The sequence below is a fragment of the Montipora foliosa genome, chromosome 1 (assembly GCF_036669935.1).
Source record: "Montipora foliosa isolate CH-2021 chromosome 1, ASM3666993v2, whole genome shotgun sequence".
NCBI lineage: Eukaryota > Metazoa > Cnidaria > Anthozoa > Scleractinia > Acroporidae > Montipora > Montipora foliosa.
This window is the reverse complement of record NC_090869.1, coordinates 25,086,634-25,104,133: the sequence shown is the minus strand read 5'-3', so window position 1 is coordinate 25,104,133 and position 17,500 is coordinate 25,086,634. Positions and strand designations below refer to the sequence as shown.

Below are 17,500 nucleotides of genomic sequence, written 5' to 3'. Positions count from 1 at the left end.
TCCTGTTCCGCTATGAGCGGTGTCTTTTTGTGTTGGCTGTAAGCCAGAGCGGACTAAACCGACGGGAGATGTAAGTCTTAAAACATATGTTACTTGTCTAGCCGTAATCAATTGGTGTATGAGAGCCGATGATAGTTTAGCGGCTTCTTTTGCCCCTAACTATCAATAAATACCTTTCATATGCTGAAACGGTTTGATTGTAGTTTGTCAGTGATAGCATAGCTGAGTAACGCAAGGTTGTTGCCAAAGCTTCTTGTAGCGAGAAAATGCCAGGACAAAATTACCATTGACTATCATGCGGCTGGTCAAACGTGAAAATTCAAATCCAATAATACTTAATGATTGTCCGCGAAAAAAAAAATACCAAGAGTTTGAACTATCATATCACTACGGACTGTCACGCACCATGTCACTAGGCTTTATCATTAATCCAGAATGCAAAAGAAACTTTAAGTGCAGTGGCACCTGTAGCTCGTCCGTAGACACAATCCTCAAGTCAAAAAATGTTTTGAGAGACAGACGGCAACCGGAAGTGCGGCGTTTTTCCCTTCACCTTGACTTGAAGCTTCCATATTGGCATTGCTAAGTTTTGCTAAATTTTTGTACTCTTCTAAGAGACGAGGTTCGATTAGTATTCGCGATTTCGTTTCACAATGTGTGTGCAGACGGGAATGCCTATAAGATCTACCTGCCGCAAACCTAAGGATTCCCACTACGCTACTAACTTATTTCATCCTTCCACTTCCTTATTCAGTGGGCGCTCTAGAGAGAGAACACTCTTTGAGCCTCTGCAGGGGACAAACAAGCGAAAGTATTGCAATTTGCTCAATAATGTTTCAAGTCCATTTCCAATTTCCGTAAATCATGCTTAACACGCCGGGTTGATGAAAATCATTATAAAATGTGGAACGGGGTGGAAAAGCAACGAACATTACTTCAGTCATAGATTCTTTCCTCTGAAAAGCTTCGAAACAAATGCTGATAGCGCGCTATTCCGGCGCATCCGAACACTATAAACAGTGGTCGGTAAACGGACAAACGGCAGGTACAAAGTGGAACCCAATCGATTAACTCGGATACAGTCACCCTGACAGCCGCCCATTCAAAGCAAAAGTGATGGAGTCTTCCTAGTTTGCACAAGTAGAGGGTCAAAAATCAAGGCAAGGGTGATTTCTCGGCGCCATATCTTTTAACTGACTTCGAAATGAGCCAAATGACGATTGAATCCGACTGCTGTACCTGCTTCTACACAACTACGTGGTATTTGCTTCTTACCTTGGTAAAACAATCTTGTCCTCTGCTTTCATATTCGCATGATCGTTGAAGCTCTGGAACGGAACTTTCGGAGGAAACCTGCAGGCGACATTAGAAAGTGAGAAGTCGAGAGACTGCTTGGGGAGATCCTTAAGGTGCTTTATATGGCGGGGTGGATATCACAACTTTGCACTTTGACAAACACTTAAAACACTCAATTTTCACGATTTCTTTAAAAGATTGTCTTCATACTTTTTTTCCTCCACAGCTACAGACAACTATCAAGACCATCAGTGTTTTCAAAGCCCCAAGGCCTGAATTATAGGTTTAAAAGTGTGCGGCACTTCAATGCTTGTTCACTTGTCTAACCCAAGCATTTGAGTGAAATCGGAGCTGTGTCCATTTGCTGCATACAACACAATTTCCCCATCTTAAGACGAAAGACTAATAGCTGCCTACAAAAGATCAGTGCTATGGGTGCTTAACAACTGAAGCTAAAAAAGTACCCCAGTTCTCAGTCTCGCCTGTCATGCAAAGCATCTTTCCAATGAAAGAACTCGAAAAACAAATTAAAGCGCATGATAGGGGAACCTTTGTGTACAATTTGACTCAGTATCAGTGTCATAAGTTCATTAAATTCGTACCAATCCTCCAAAAAAACAATTCTGAACATTGCATCATCGCCTGTCCGTGAAAATTTGAGCCCCACATTCCAGCTCAGTAACCTTTGTGTAATTTTGTTTCAACAATTTCAAATTCTGCAAAACTCTTATCGGCTTATCAACGCTTTCTGCCACCCAATAATCCAGTTGTTAGTTTTTCATGGCTAATATTTCTCTGAGAGGAAGCGTATTTTGACAAGTTCTTTTAACAGTTGAACGGCCAATTTGCGTATGAGAAGACGCTTTCTTGAAGCTACTAACAATGACGTTAACAAAGATCCTCTCCAAATGGGATCGGAAAACAGAAGAAAGCAAGACTCACTTGAAAGGTTGGGCTCCAAAATTAAAAATGCAGTGCTGAAAAGACATAAAGCTAGCACCAGCAAAAAATCCAGCTCTGAAAAATAGAAAGCAAGAAAAAAATTCGTCAAATAAACCTTACGGTCATACAGCACGCAGCCAATTTTGTTTAGAGACGAAGTCCTTTGTTTCTGTAGAATATTTATCTGTGTCCATGAGCGACCTCTCTGGGGAATGGAGGAGAAGAAAGGCTAATGCAGCCTGGCTAAAAGTGCGGTAAAACGAAGCGAAACTAATCACGAACTTTATGGTAAATGGAATTCTGATTCGCTGCATTCTTTGTCCAAGACATTTTCAGAAATGATACGCCAGTAGAGAAGACACGTTTGTTCTAAACAGAAAACACTTGCTTTCTTTTGAAGATACTGGCTCCACAACTGGAGAGGAAAATGGCATTCAATAACTTAAGCAAAGTTTTTCAACTTATCATTGGACCTTGCCTTGGAAAGACGTCGTAGTTCTGTATGCTAATTGCTCGACTAAAACCTAGACCATCTCATTACGTTTCTTTCACACCAACCTGACATCCGCCCTTACAAAACTTGTTCTTACCCTGAACGTGCCACTTTGAAGTCTTTTTCCATTTCACTGCCATTTAATGAAAACATGACTGTGCCTTTCTCCATGTCTAACAGAAGTCCGAGGATATCCCCTGAAATAAAGCGCAATTGGTCACATTATGATATCCCCATGTGATGATATCCCCATGTGATGCCTGCAGCCATCATATGCATAAGAATATTCATCATCGCCAATACCATAACCTTGCTGGAAACACAGACACAGCAAACAAACGACCACTCAGTAAGAAGACCAGACACGATGGGGCCGTTTGATCTGGGCCAAAGCGTCCAAAGCGGGGCTGTTCAAAGCAGGATTCGCGCCAATGCTGTTTTAGGTCCGATAAAATTCTATGGGTAATCGTGTCGTTTTTCAATTTAGTAACTAAGGTAAATTGCTTATCCTGGTTAGCAAAAGTTTGTTCTGCGCGCGTGCAGGGTACTCGAGACACACAAGAGGAGTTGAGCGAGAGTTTCGCACGGAACAGAAGAAACAGGGGGTGGCCGAGTAACTGTGCAAGAGAACGTCTGGCACGGCTACCAAGGGTAGTGATGGTAATGCTTAATGATTGGCTGAAAAAATTCTCTACACTTTTAAGTATTAACGAATGAGGAGAAAAACTAAAAGAACGGGCGCATTGAACGGTCTTTAGGACAGAGAAAAGGAGAGGAATCAACCAAGCATAAAATCTTTCCGTCCCAAAAGAAATTCGGAGGGGATATTAACTCCCTTTTTTCTAAACACCTACCCCGAGAGTCAAATATGCCCGGCGAGTTAGAACCACTGACCTGGCACCCAAGGGGGGTGGTGATGGAGTGTACTTTGTGCACAATGCCATGTGAGCTGCCTGCAGCCATCATATGCATAAGAATATTCATCATCGCCAATACCATAACCTTCCTGGAAACAGAGACACAGCAAAAAAAACGACCACTCAGTAAGAAGACAAGACACGATGGTGCCGTTTGATCAGGGTACTCAAAAACAGTGCTGGCGATCGACAATATTGGTGACTTTGTTCGTCATAGCTGGGAAACTTTCGCTGCATGGAAATAATTTGTCAGGAAAGAGAGCGCACTCCCTACTTTGTAACACACTCCGCGTTGTTCAGGAAAGATTCTATCAGTGAATTACCAATGGAAATATTCTTCATTCTCTGCACCTGTCTGACGGACATTTCATTGAGATTCTGAGGAGTATTCACGTTGCGATCAATCTTGGGAGTCAAGGAGCTAATTAGTAAACTGACAGTTCACGGCTCACTTTGCCACTTTGCCTCAAACTGTCACTATGACAGGGGTGCAACATAAAGAAAAGGTTACAACTGAAGTGGTGATAGAGACCTACATGGTTAAGAAACTTGCTGTCTCTTGTGGCCCAGCCAATCTGCATAACACCAGCTGTCAAGACGGTCACTTCATAATACCATACACCTGGGGAAAAAAGAAGAAAATGAAAATTTTGCTGTCCTTTATGAATCAACGTCATGATTTAAGTGAGGAGCTTAAAAGCTATTCTGTAAAATCATTTGCATTGTTCAGACATTATTTGACAAAATCATCAAATACCAAAAAAACTCTAACAGTTATGCATGCAGACTTTTGCTGATGAAAAAGGCTATGATTAAACGTCCAGCAGCCACACCATATTTTTCTTCCCAATCTGTGACCAGCATTCCATCAACTCCAGACAAATCTTGACTCCACGATACAATGAATGCATGATTGAATGATAAATAAATTAGCTCAACAGGTCCTCCTCTTCAGTCTAGAACTCTATTTACAATATTTAATTTAAATTTGAAATTTTATTGGTCTTCAAAGGATTCAACAATACTGTTTTCTGCGCTGTGACAAGCAACTGTCTTCTCATACCTATGATATATACGATACACCAAACTGTGCAGAACTCTATTTAGCTGCACCTTGAACATTTTCAAGGCAAAAAAATATTGCTGCAAAACACAAGAAAACTCAAAATTGGAGCAACAGCAGAGCACCACAAAATTAATCTTCATACATGAATTTAATGACCAAAAGCAATATTAGCTTTGCACACTCTGCAAATGTGTTCATACCAGTTTCAATCTTGTGTGACTGTCACACTTTGGTCATATTCAAAGAGTTGACAATAACAATAACTTGAATTTACCGTTACGATGACATTTTTGTTGCTACTTCCATTGTCATTGTTTTAAGTTGCCAATTGTATCAAGGAAAGCAATAATAATAATAATAATATTATTATTATTATTATTATTATTATTATTATTATTATTATTATTATTGAGATACCCACAACCTCACCTGATGAAACACAAAACGTGCACCGCACGCTTTCAAAGGAGGAAGCATCACATCTTGCCTAGAAGAGAATGAACAGGAGGAGAGTAGCTTTCAGTCACTTGTATGAAAATTATTATTCATGTCAAGAAACCACTTTTAGGGACATTTTCAAGAAGTTTCTTGACTGTAAAATTAGTGGAGCTCGATTATAAGTTGGTGTTTAATCGTAAATAAAAAGGGGCTCCTAAAAAAGGTTCCTCATAGGTCAAGTGAAGCTATGATCTTCTTCTTCATATACCATTTCATCATTCGTTCCTCATAGGTGTTAGGTATTAGTGTGCAAGCAGACTCTTCAGGAAGTTTGGCAAAAAATTGGAGAGCCTGGACATTTCACAGACTAAGTTAATTTTGTTCATCATATTTGTACTTATTGAGTATTCAGTAAGAGGGAAGTTCTTTTCTTGGTTCCTTTTGAGGGTCGTTAACCTGAAGAAGAAGGGTGTTAGATAATGAGGACAAAGCCCAAGGAAGGCAACATCCTTCAAGATCTGAAAGGAGGTCCTTTCGTGCCTTTGGTTGTAACACCTAGTTTAGCATTCTTATCGATAGAAAAATCAATGGACCATTATGCCAATGGGCCCTTTGCATGAAACTGCCACATGGTATAAAATCTGCCCTGCTGGATGGCAAGCTACGCACTGGGACATCCAAAGGACAAAGCCCTTATTTTCCAAGTCACGCCAGAAATCGCTTTGTTTTGGAGGTTGTTGCATGGCTTTTGCCATCCAGTATGGCGGATTTTGTACCATGGGACATTATCATGCAAAGAGCCCATTACAAGTACTTTTCTTAGCTAGCTGGAATTGTGTAATAGAGGCGAGTATAACAGAAATGAACAAATATTTTGAATTAACCCGTTGACTTGATTTAACAGACTTAAATAACTGATTAGAGTGTGATGTGAAGTGCTAGTTTTGTACCCCATATGAACCATGTGAGCATTAGCCCTACTAATGGGAAAGGGGCCACACAAGGACAAGGACAGAGAAACCCACGACCTTTGAGTTAAGTCACTGCTGCTCTACCGACTGAGCTACAAGGTCAGACAGGAGCAGGTCGTGGGAATAGACCATTTTCGAATTCTCACGGCTGGACTGGATCTAGCATGAAATGGAGGCTAACACGGGCAAATCTTTTCAAATGCAAATTAATCTGCCCGCATTAGCCTCCTTTTCATGCTAGATCCGGATCCATCCATTAGTATATGAAACTGGCCTATTTAAGATGTCAATGTCACAGAAATGAAATCAATGTGTGCAAGTACAAGGAAGGGTTACATTTTTGCAAACGTTGGCCATGTAGCACTTATATTTCAACAGACTTGACTATTACCCTGTCTCATGCGAGACGATTTTACTCATCAATGGTGGGTGGTTTGAGAGCCATTACCGGTTTGGGTTGGTAACCATTATGTGTCATGTACAAGACAAATGCATGTGCAGCTCACCTCCAGTCCAGTGGGTGATATTTTGAGATAATCACTAACATCATTGTTGTTGAGCATAACATTGATCCTGCTCAGATCTGTTGTTTCATAGGAGTATGGACGACTCTGCCAGGAAAACAGACAAAATTAATGCCTTAACGGTTTTTAGTACAACTACACAAATTTAGTGAAAGGACATCATATTTTAAGTTACTCTAAAATAAATGAGAAACTTTTACTAACTGCAAAAATAAAAGTTTATTAAACCTTTTACCCTGAAAAGGTCCCCACTGACAAGAAAAATAATTATTTTTAGTATAATTACATAGATGATTATTGAAAATTCTCTGCCCTGATTGGTGGCACTTGAGGTGATTATTTTGCAATAATCACCTAAGCGGTTTTTTTCAAAATGGCCGCAAGCCCTTTGTTGAGGTAACAGACGAAAAAATGAATTGTTTTAAATTAACTTCATATTTTTCAAATAATCACTCATTAAAAACCTCGACTTGATCTCGGTTTTTATTCACCGATATTCACCTCGCCTTTGGTGAATAGAATTATTGTTAAATAATATTGTCTGCTGTTAAACAGAGTAAAAACTGCAAGTGTAACCCTTAGTTCAAATTCATGTTTATCACTCGGCGGCCATTTTGGAGTCTGTGGGGAATAAAGGCTTTGTCTTTGCATTGTCTTTGCCTGTCCAGCCTCACACTGAATGAGAGGTTCGACAGGCAAAATCTTTTGTTTGGACATTGAGTGATATGGGTCTTTAGGAGGGAAAGGGGAAAATGTAATTTAACATCTGGAGTTAAGAAGAAGGCACCTCTAGTCATCTATTTATTGTGATCAGCAATCAGCATTGATCAGATATGCATATGCGTGTATACACAATATCCCACGTTCTCTTGAATTTAATGTTCCTTGCATTCATTTATAATTACACTGTAGCACAGTTTGAAGTGTGTTGAGCAGCTGTTATCAAGTGTTGGCATTAGCATCCTAGCACCCTCCCTTTCCCTCTCTCTGTCCACTGATTTTGAAAATGTGAAGGGTAGCTCCTTCCTATCCCTTTTAATGGGGGCACATGGATGGGTTACCAGGATGTACTTGTATAATAGAGTATAAGCTCACCTTACATGGAACTGAAAACATGTGTTGAGGAGACAATCATGTGGAAAGAAGAAAAGAAGTCCTTTTCAGTGGCTAACATAGATGGTTCTGGTGAAAATGTTGTGCTGTGCCCCATTTAAAAAGTTCTTACCAGTTAAATAATATTAATTAGAAAGCTATCATTCTACAGGCCAGGGAAGCAAGCATTCATAGTTAATTATGAGCCGAAGGAGAACCTTGTTTCATTTGTGTGTTTTGCACGGTAGAGCAGCTTTTCTAACATGTTTTTTTTTCTGATTTTTTTGTTAGCACGTTCCAACAAAACACATGTAGAAGCAAAGTGGAGGACCCTGAACTTTGCGGTCACGTTATTTTCCATTCAGCTTGATGCAGTTGTTTCCCGATATAGTTTATAATAATAACAGACTAAGAGAGTAAATATATACTTACATGTATTGTCTAAAACCCACTGAGAGCAAAATCCAGCCTGGTGTTTCAGAGGGTCCTTGTTTCCAAGCCATTCTCTCTCTATTTTTGAAACCAAGTCCGCTATTCCAGCATCTCGAATTGTTAGCTTGTTTTCACCTTTAGCAAGTATCAACACAGGGGACCTTATTCTCACACAACCTCAGACTAGTTTATAGTTTTTTCCTGTTGTGCAAGACTCAATGCTTTATCTGTTTCTAGGATAACATACTACTAGTATTATATAATTATGCTAGACAAGTGAATTAAAATTGTGCTCTTTTGGAGCATTCCCATTGGCTTACTTGGAGACCCGCAATAATAATTATTATAAATATAACCTTCAGAAGAGAGTTTTTGGTTTCTTTTCTTGTTTTTGCTTGGTGAATACATTAGTGTCTTTAGAACCATGCGAGTGGTGGACCTTTACCTTGCGGCTTGGTGGCTTGGTAAATACCCACTAATATGAAAACCACCGATCTGTGGAATGGGCTGGAATTTACGTGTCTCTGTCCTGCCCACTGTAAATAATTCAAATTTTTAAGAGGTAACGGAAGAACTGAGCGCATCTGGAAGGCTCTATAATTGTGGAAAAGCTGTCAGAGAAGACTTGAGAATGAAGATTATACTACACATTATCAGAAAAGGAGGAGACTTCACCATAGGTTTCTTTGTGGAAGGTTTTCTGTGATTACCAAAACAGAGATAAATTTGAAAACATGTTTTTCCATTGTTGCGGTTGTTTTGTACACCGTAAGTTAGTGTACTTGATAATTCAGGCCCATTCCATGGATCGATGGTCTTCATGGTACCATTCACCTCCAATTCGGCGAATAAGAATGTCCTGTACTTAGTAAAAAAACACAAGGCATTTGAAGCTGCAAGATTGGATCAAAAAATTGATTCTTGCCACACGTAACCAGAACTTATAAATTTTCTTATTCTTAGGTAATCTGGTCCGAGATGAAAAGGAGAATGCTGGTAGGTTCTCTGAGCGGTGTGAATTTTGCTATACGGACCGCTAAGATGGACTGATCAACAGTGTATATACATGTAGGTTGCCAAACTGTTGAACCCAATAGACTATTTTACAGTTGTGGCTAAGTTACCAGGCCTAGCAATGGAAGCGAGGCTGCCAGTGACCCTGTTTTGATACAAATCTTCATGCTTTGTAATGTTAATATGGACTAATTAGCGTTACAACAACACCATTTACATGATAAAAGCAGTAAGGTCTGTATCAATGCAAGGTCACCGGCAGCCTCACAGCCATTCATAGGCTTGGTCACTGGGTAAACAACTGTAAAATGGCCTATTTCGGTTTCCATTTTCTCTGACATAAAAAAATGTGAGAATTTTTTTTTAGTCATGTTGGAGTTTCACTACAAATTTTACTTTCCAGAACTGTTAACAAAAGCAGGCAAAGAAGCAAGTGCCAAAAAAGAAATGGGAAGAAGATAAAAAAAACACTGACTAGGCCGCCGAGTACTGCCAATATGTTGTTGTTCAGTCTGTACTGGGAAAATATAATTGGTCTTGTTCCTTTTTTGCAAGTTTATGGACCGAGCCTGAATAAACGCGACCAATATTATTTTTCCCAGTGCGGACCACATGCTAGTTCAGTAACATCTATAATTATGTTGTACTGTATATCAAACCAGGTAAAGATCAAACCTCCTCTCTAGGGATAAAACGTTACACATATTTACTGTTATACTAAAAGAAATCATCACTCTTATATGCTTGATATATGAAACCCTGTGGAGGCATCAATATTACTTTGTTTCACCGAGTCTTTTCACCTTAGTCTTAATTTACAATTTATTTTAAAATATCGTTACTTCTTTAGTGATCAACGTAAAAAAAAATGTTTTGCTTACTTGTTTGTGCAAATTTCTCAAGCGCTAATATTGAGTTGAGAACTACACCAGGACATTCCCCAATTGACTGAAATTCATTAAGTGGGAAAACTTCCAGTTAGGAGTACATATTTAATTAATGATGGCTAAGGGCTGTTCAGCACGATGTACATGTATTAATTTATATCTATAGTTAAAATTTAAAAAAAAACATTCTCTGGCTAAAGTATAGTATTTAAAAGTCACTTTCTCAGGAGGATGAAGTATGTTATTGTCAGGAAAATACATGTAAGCCAAATAAATATTATCTGACGTGCTGCGAAAAGTGTAACAAAATTATTAAATGTTTCCATTCACCATATGTGGTAGTACATTTCTACAAGACTCCTAAAAATTCCTACATATTCCCGCAATGATGCCATATTTTTCCTGAAAGGATAAAAACGTGGTTACCAAAGCAGTTTTCCGAACAATGGTGGAAAGGGATTGACAAATGTTTGTGAAGTGCAGTTTAGGGGTGAAATGGAGAAAATGATCTCACTAACTAGACAATTTAGGCAGTTGTCTTTTTATAGACACCTGAAGAATGAATTCAGGTAACTTTCACATGATCTGAACCCACGACCCCTGTGATGCTGATGCAGTGCCCTTACCAACTAAGCTATGAAGCCACTAAGTTGAAACCAGGCCAATTTGTTGGCCTGAATATTTCTGAAGTGTCAGGAACTTGTTCTTCTGTTGTCATCAATAGTGAGAACCAGGCTTAATAGTAGCTTCAAATAGCTAATAGGGACTTAAGCAAATCGCTACAGCTGGCGCTGATACGGCTGCCGGAAGTAAATTTCTCCCAAAATGAGACACTGTGCATGTACGTCGGTTGCATCCAGCCGTAGTGTGAAATCTGACTACGTGAGTTGCGATGTTTTGCCGTAGTGGCTACTACGTCGGGTTTATTTCGCTTCTCTGGCCCGTTTCAACGGACATCTCGGCATTTTAAGAATTCTATTGGATACTATATCCTTTAAATTCAATTTAAGTCAAGGATTGTGTCAAGATTGCCTCTCATAAGCTTGCAAATCCGTATTTAAACTTACGATAAGTTTTGGCAAAGATGTTGGAATGGCGAAGTGAGTCAAGTGAAATATTCATGTTCAGCACAAGGTTGTTTTTCTTCGGTTAAGTTTGCTTTGAGGATTTAGTGAAGATGTTTTATATCTGGATACTATACGATGCTATTTTGCTGCTTTGAGAATAGATATACGTGTCTTTTTAACTCGATATTCTTTGAGATATTTGTCTCTGAAATTGTATATTTCATCCATCAAATTGTTGTTATTGTACAAGGTGTATAGCGTTTGCTTTTGCTCAGAAATAATCTGTTCGTCCTAGCAAGGCGAACAACGGCCATCGTCCTTTCAGCAAAGCCATTTGACTGTAAGAAACTAAATAAAAGAGATTTTAAACTCCTTAGGCCATGTTTCCTTGTATTTTGCTTTGCTAAACTTAAAATTTAGCAGGCCACCGAGACGTACTCTCCCCAGACTTTTTCAGTCACGGCAGCTGTAGTAGCACCATCCGTAGTGATTTGCTTAAACTCCCTAATAAACTGGAAAAAGCAACCTGTGAATGGTCATTTATTTTAACAAAAAATAACGTCTACATTGTTTAATTGGCTTATTATTGTAGCGGATTCCTGCAACCCCTGCGTGGAGGACTTCGTAAAAATCCCTTTAAGTGCGTGGATTCCTGCAAATTCCTACAAGCATGCGCAATAATCATTCATTATCCATGAAAGCAATGAGTCATCTTGAATAAATGGAACATGATATTATTGACATTTATAAGAAGCTTTTACCAGTCTTTGCATGAGGAACTCCAGGGTGCCTTGTGTTAACAATAACATACTCATTGGCCCTGTAGAAACAACAAACAAGCATAATTCCATACTCACTGTAGAAGAGCAAGGCATTGTAAGGAGCAAGGGTGGCACAGTTGGACAGTGCACGGCCTTGGTGCAAGAGGCCCCGAGTTCGATCCCCGGATCTCACATCCTTGTTTCAGTGTAGCCTAAGTAGCTTTAAATACCCTTAAAACGGAGCACTGATGGAAAGAGGGGGGTAAAATGAGCGCACCATCAGCTTCCTGGGAGAATACTCTCTAGAGAGTAAAGGAACTTCCAACGTTAAATAAGGTGTACCTTTACCTACCTAAGATGGTGAGTGTTAACCCACAGGGTGGTAACAACAAAGAGTATTAATTTTGGGCTGTTGACTTGGGGATAATGAGGAAGAAATCCTGAGTGCTCCTAAAAAGAGTCCAAGATAATGACCTTCTGGGTCCAGTTGCTCAAAGCCTGATGATAAAGGTAATCTAGGATTACTGGAAACTTTGCAGTTTATTTTCTATTCCAAAACGTTTCCACCAGATTATCACAAGTAGTTATTCACTTTGACTGAGACTTCTCCCTTCCTTCAGCATAAAATAACAATGTGAAGGTTCTTTTGACAGGAAAAATTCAAACCTGGGTCCGTATTTATCTAGGATCAGTATTAATCGGCTTTCGAACGACTGGATTCTGGTCACTAGTTGGGATGATGCTCTATCACTGATGTAAATGAGACGTGTGGCTTCTATGCCACTGAACTGCAGGTTCAGAGTCCAAAGCAGCTAAGTTGTAGAGCATTGCAAATTGAAGGCCACAGGTTCAACTTTTTCAGGGATTTTTTCCCGAGCATCCCCCAGTCAGCCCAGCCAGCAAACCAAAACTACATATTCATGATTCCAGATATTTCCCAGAAAACTTGTGAGAAATAAATGGGGATTTAAAAACTCCAGAATTGAAAGGACTAAAGAGAAGCACAACCACTTTGGTAATCACCAGCACCAGCTAGTGCGTCTTCATTAAAAGCTCGTAGTTCATCTCTCCCTGTACATCATTGCTCCTGTTTCAACAATCTACTCTGACTCCCTTATTTAACACACTTTTCTTTCTCATCTTGTTTAACCCTCCTCACTTTCGTTTTATCCCAACAGATTCCCATCCCTTTGTTCCCATGTTCCTTAGGACCCTCCCATGCTCATTCCTAGTTACTTTCTCTTATATTAGTGTCCCTATTTCTCTTTCTCTTGATGCAACCTTCCTACCGTCCCGTTTAAGTTCCCTGTTTTCCATCCTGTTGGTCTCTTCCACATTCCTATTCCACAATATTATTAAATCTCATGCTATCTGTTGATAAATTTTCGCCCTTGTTACCAGTGTACATTTTACTAACCAGCTAACTTGTCAGCTAAGCAAGCCAACACCACAGCCAGATTTCTGCAAATTGACGACGTAAGAGCACTTTCTCTTGTCCCTTGAGCAGTGCAGAAAACAAGTTTCTTGAGGTTTTTTGATAAATTCAGTCTTGACAAAAGAGTTTGTATCGCATCCTAAGGGAAGTAAATAAGTTACAAGTTCAAATTATATTTTCACAGGTTGGTCTGTTTTGGAAAAAGCTGTTCCCTCTGTGTTATATTGAGTAAAATCTTCTGGCGTTGCACAGAGCAAAATCAATTACCGGTACTAAATAAAAGTCTCTCTCCTAAGGGTGAACTGGTTAAAGTGGCCATAGAGGCTGTTAAAAATATTTCTTTTTTTCCCTAATACAGTAATACTGAACTCACGGTCGTGGTTATTGTTTAGTTTTTTAAATACCAACCAGATGGCCAGTGAATACCAGTAATAAACATTATTCTTACCTTAGTAGGAAGAGGGCACTCGTCAAGAATTAGACAAACAAAGGCTGCTCCAAGTGAATCTTCAAGAGGGATTGCAAAGATGCAGGACTTAACAACATCTAGCCATCCCTCCTCTGGAAACCAAAAAGAACAAAAATCCAGAATTACATAAGATCATGTTTGGTGAAAGCAGGAAGACTCTTTCTTTTCTTTGGCAGGGAAGACAAGCAATGGCTCTTGCCTCACACAGTAAATTGGTTTGGTACAAAAGTAAGATTTTTTCAGCTAACACATCTTTTACCAGTAAAGAGTAAAGAGATCGGCAACCTTTGTTTACACTACACCATTTTTACCGTATCAAAGATACCATGCAAAAATTTTTGGGCCCGGGTAAGTTCTCTTGTAGACATGCGCAGTTCAATTATAATCAAGAACGTTCGCATGATTTTGGTGGAGAATGAACAGCCATCTTGAAATATGCACAAAAAAAAAACACTAGCCTATATGAATTAAGGCTCAAATTTGGCCCTTTAAAGTGTTTACACTACTTGTTCTATCCGAACCATGCCTATTTTTTCAGCACCCGTACCATTTTTACCCGTATTTGGACTACCTCGCCAAAGGTCCCAGCACGGGTAAGAATTTTGGTTCCGCAAGGATGAAATTTGGTACTGACAGGTTGTTTACACTGCAAATTTTATCCGAGCCGAACCTTTTTTTTTGGAACCCACACTAATTTCACCTGAGCCGTGCCAAAAAATTTCTGTAGTGTAAACCGGGCTTTTGTTGCTTGGTTTTTATTAGTTTCTTACTACCTACTGATAAGAGTTTTCACCACTCACAGGTTGCTCCGATTTATGTATGCAGCATTCAAGGGCATTTAAGAAAACTCGCAATAGATGTAAGTGCACCGAAAGTTATTATTGAACTGTCAATTTAGGATTAATTTTCTCAGTTAACTTAGGAGTTTAAAGCGTCTGTAATTAGGGTGCGCTTGATTGGGAGATCCAATTGAACACAAAGTCTGAAACAGATTATGTCGCAGATCTCACTAATTGAAATCCTTCCTGACATGGATTTCCAATTAGCAAAATCTGCAATAAAACCTTCTTTTTAAGAACCATGTGGGCTCACTTACATCCATTCTTGGCTCCTCCGGGCATTTGGTTCGCTTTTCTAGTTCCATCTATTAGTTATGCGATTGCATTAGTAAGTAGAGTGTTTGTACATTATTAGCCCTTTCACCCCTCAGTTGGCCCCCAGTGACCATAAAATTGTCTGGATTCAGACAGAGTAAAATTGACAAGTCTCACTCTTTGGAAGGGAAGTGTTAAGTCAGTGCCTTAACCACTCCACAACACTGCCTCCACGAGGCTGTTTATTCACACAACTGTACATTATTACTTCTCACCTTCTTCTGCTAAAGAGTGTAAAATCATCATGCTCTCTGGAGGTTCTACATTACTGCAAGTAAGAATTCAAAAATGGAGGTAATTTAAAGATACCTGGTTCTACCTGACAATATAAGGCAAAGAAAACAGCACAGCTGGCATGAGCAGTATTGCAGAGTCAATAAATTCACAGGAACTTCAAACCATTGGATGTGTCCTCCAGAAAAAAAAATTGTACGCAAGCCGTTTTTCAAGGAAACCCTAAAAACCATACACCATTAGAAAGGTTATGAAATGAATAATTTGAGAAAAATCAGAGAGCTCTACCTTAAATTTTTCGAACATTTAAGGTAGCTGTGAATTGGCTCCCATGATTTCTTTAAAACTTTGCCGATAGTTCTATCTTGAGCACAGGGGCCGTGAGGTATATTAATTTTGAGAGTGGGGCTAGAGATCTAGAGGGGGGGAGAAGGCTTTGTATATGTACCAGTAGTGTAAATTACCAAGTCTTTGGTCAACTCGAAAACAGCACTGTAAGAAAAAAAGGGGTTTGGGTGGAGGGGGGGGGGGGGAAATAAGCCCCAGCCCTCCCTCTCTGTGACCCCTTTCTCTGATTGCTAATTACTATTCTGCAAATAAAAATGGGGGCACTGAGTTCATTCTTCAGATACGAGCAGGTAAGGACGAGATATAGGATGTTTTTAGAAAGCTTTCATGTTGCCATGGTAACCTATACATCACAATAGTGGATGCATTTTGTTAAGCAACTTTGGTGTTTTTTTTAACCCTTTCACCCCCGTGGGGTTCCCCATTGACGAGTAAAATCCTCTGGCGTTACACAGAAGTCAAAATATTTACATCTTCACCTTCACAGCTAATCTATGCTTGAAATACAACTGAGGATATCAGGTCAAAACAATACAAAAAGAACAGGGCGGGGTTGCTCAAAAGCCAATTAATGTTAATCCCAGATTAAAAATTAACCAAGGAGTTTATTTCTCTACTTCAAAATGTTGTTCAACACTGATATTCGGCACAACTTTACATTAGAAGAAGTCAATCTTCAAAAAACAAAACTAGGCAAAAGAAACTTTCACCAAAAAGTTGAAAACATGAAACAAAAGTTTACGCTAATCCTGGATTAAGTTAATCGGCTTTCGAACAACCTGGCCCAGGTCCTCAGATTTGAAGGTGACAGATGTGTTACAGTATTAGTACTACAGTGATGAAAAATAACGTGAGTACTGTCGAGCTAGCAGGGGTGTGTTATTCTGTATTTCAGCAAAGGAAACTAATAACACAAAGAAATTAACTTGGGACTTACAATTAATCCTCAAATATATCATCAACCTTTCACTTTCCGTTGCTTGGTAAAGCTTAATATTAAGCTTAAAGATTAAGCTTAACTGTAATCGATATTTCTATAAAAATTTGCTGTCCTTGCTTAGCTTATTCAGTAAATGCACAGAGCTTCTTATTACAGCACAACAGAATCCACAACATACAAATCTTTGTCTTACTTTCCCGCAAGTTTCCGTACGGCGCGAAGAGCTTCCAACACAAGTCGATCGGTGTGATTGGGGTTGGCAATCACATTAGCCACTGTCCTAGTTCCGTTCTCCGCATCGTAGCTATCTTCATGCAATGGTTCGTGTGCTTTACAACAAGAAACTCCCATATATGACAACAATACAGCTTGGTTCAATATTATCGCACAGACTGAATGGCTAACGATCCTTATGGAGAATGACGATCACATCATTTCGAAAACATAAGTGAAATCGTAAAGACGTAACCTTCCTTGACTTGCCACAAGGGACAGCGAGTCTCCTAAACCGAAAATGGACTGGACACTAATCAAAATACTCTAAAAGGAGAAGGAGTTGGTACCTAGTACTTGTAAACCACATGAGAAGTAACGCCTGCTGATCAATCTTGCCGATCCTGCCTCCTTTTGCTAACTAGTAACACAAAAAAGCCCTTAAACCGCTCCGTAACGCTTCTCTCAAACGCATTCGTGATAAACACGGGAAATATGTAAACGAGATAATAGGTGGTCTCCAAACAGCAGACCCTAGCAATTCCATTGGCGGTGGTGTCAGGGCAAGAGGACGTGGTCAAATCTTAAACTCCTCCGTGCTGAATTGACTGGTATTCCAACTCTGTTTTGGAATAACCGAGTTTGCGCCTTCGATCGTGCCAAAGCTGAGGTCCTGCATGCGTCAACAGTATGAAAGTGTCTTTACTCTTGAGGACTTATGCATCAGTCAGTTCCAGCAGTGCCCATCCCTACTCCCCCCCCCCCCCCCCCCGGGCTAACCCCCGGGCATTGGCACTTTTTTTTTTA

The 17,500-nt window shown here is 39.6% G+C and overlaps 1 protein-coding gene across 1 annotated transcript in view; it reads right to left on the bottom strand.

The window, feature by feature from the left end:
- LOC137994601 (RING finger and SPRY domain-containing protein 1-like) overlaps nt 1-16,973 on the bottom strand; it is a 21,043-nt gene extending 4,070 nt beyond the window's left edge. Inside the window, exons 1-15 of the mRNA XM_068840204.1 lie at nt 16,674-16,973; nt 15,174-15,226; nt 13,784-13,896; nt 13,318-13,474; nt 11,901-11,959; nt 10,067-10,133; nt 8,172-8,306; nt 7,743-7,753; nt 6,630-6,734; nt 5,144-5,201; nt 4,185-4,270; nt 3,626-3,737; nt 2,829-2,928; nt 2,239-2,313; nt 1,276-1,353 (exon numbers count right to left, since the gene is read on the bottom strand). Of these exons, the coding sequence (XP_068696305.1) occupies nt 1,276-1,353; nt 2,239-2,313; nt 2,829-2,928; nt 3,626-3,737; nt 4,185-4,270; nt 5,144-5,201; nt 6,630-6,734; nt 7,743-7,753; nt 8,172-8,306; nt 10,067-10,133; nt 11,901-11,959; nt 13,318-13,474; nt 13,784-13,896; nt 15,174-15,226; nt 16,674-16,831 (1,367 nt within the window). The 5' untranslated portion in view covers nt 16,832-16,973. The remainder of the gene's footprint in view (nt 1-1,275; nt 1,354-2,238; nt 2,314-2,828; nt 2,929-3,625; nt 3,738-4,184; nt 4,271-5,143; nt 5,202-6,629; nt 6,735-7,742; nt 7,754-8,171; nt 8,307-10,066; nt 10,134-11,900; nt 11,960-13,317; nt 13,475-13,783; nt 13,897-15,173; nt 15,227-16,673) is intronic.
- Between the last annotated feature and the right edge of the window lie 527 nt (nt 16,974-17,500).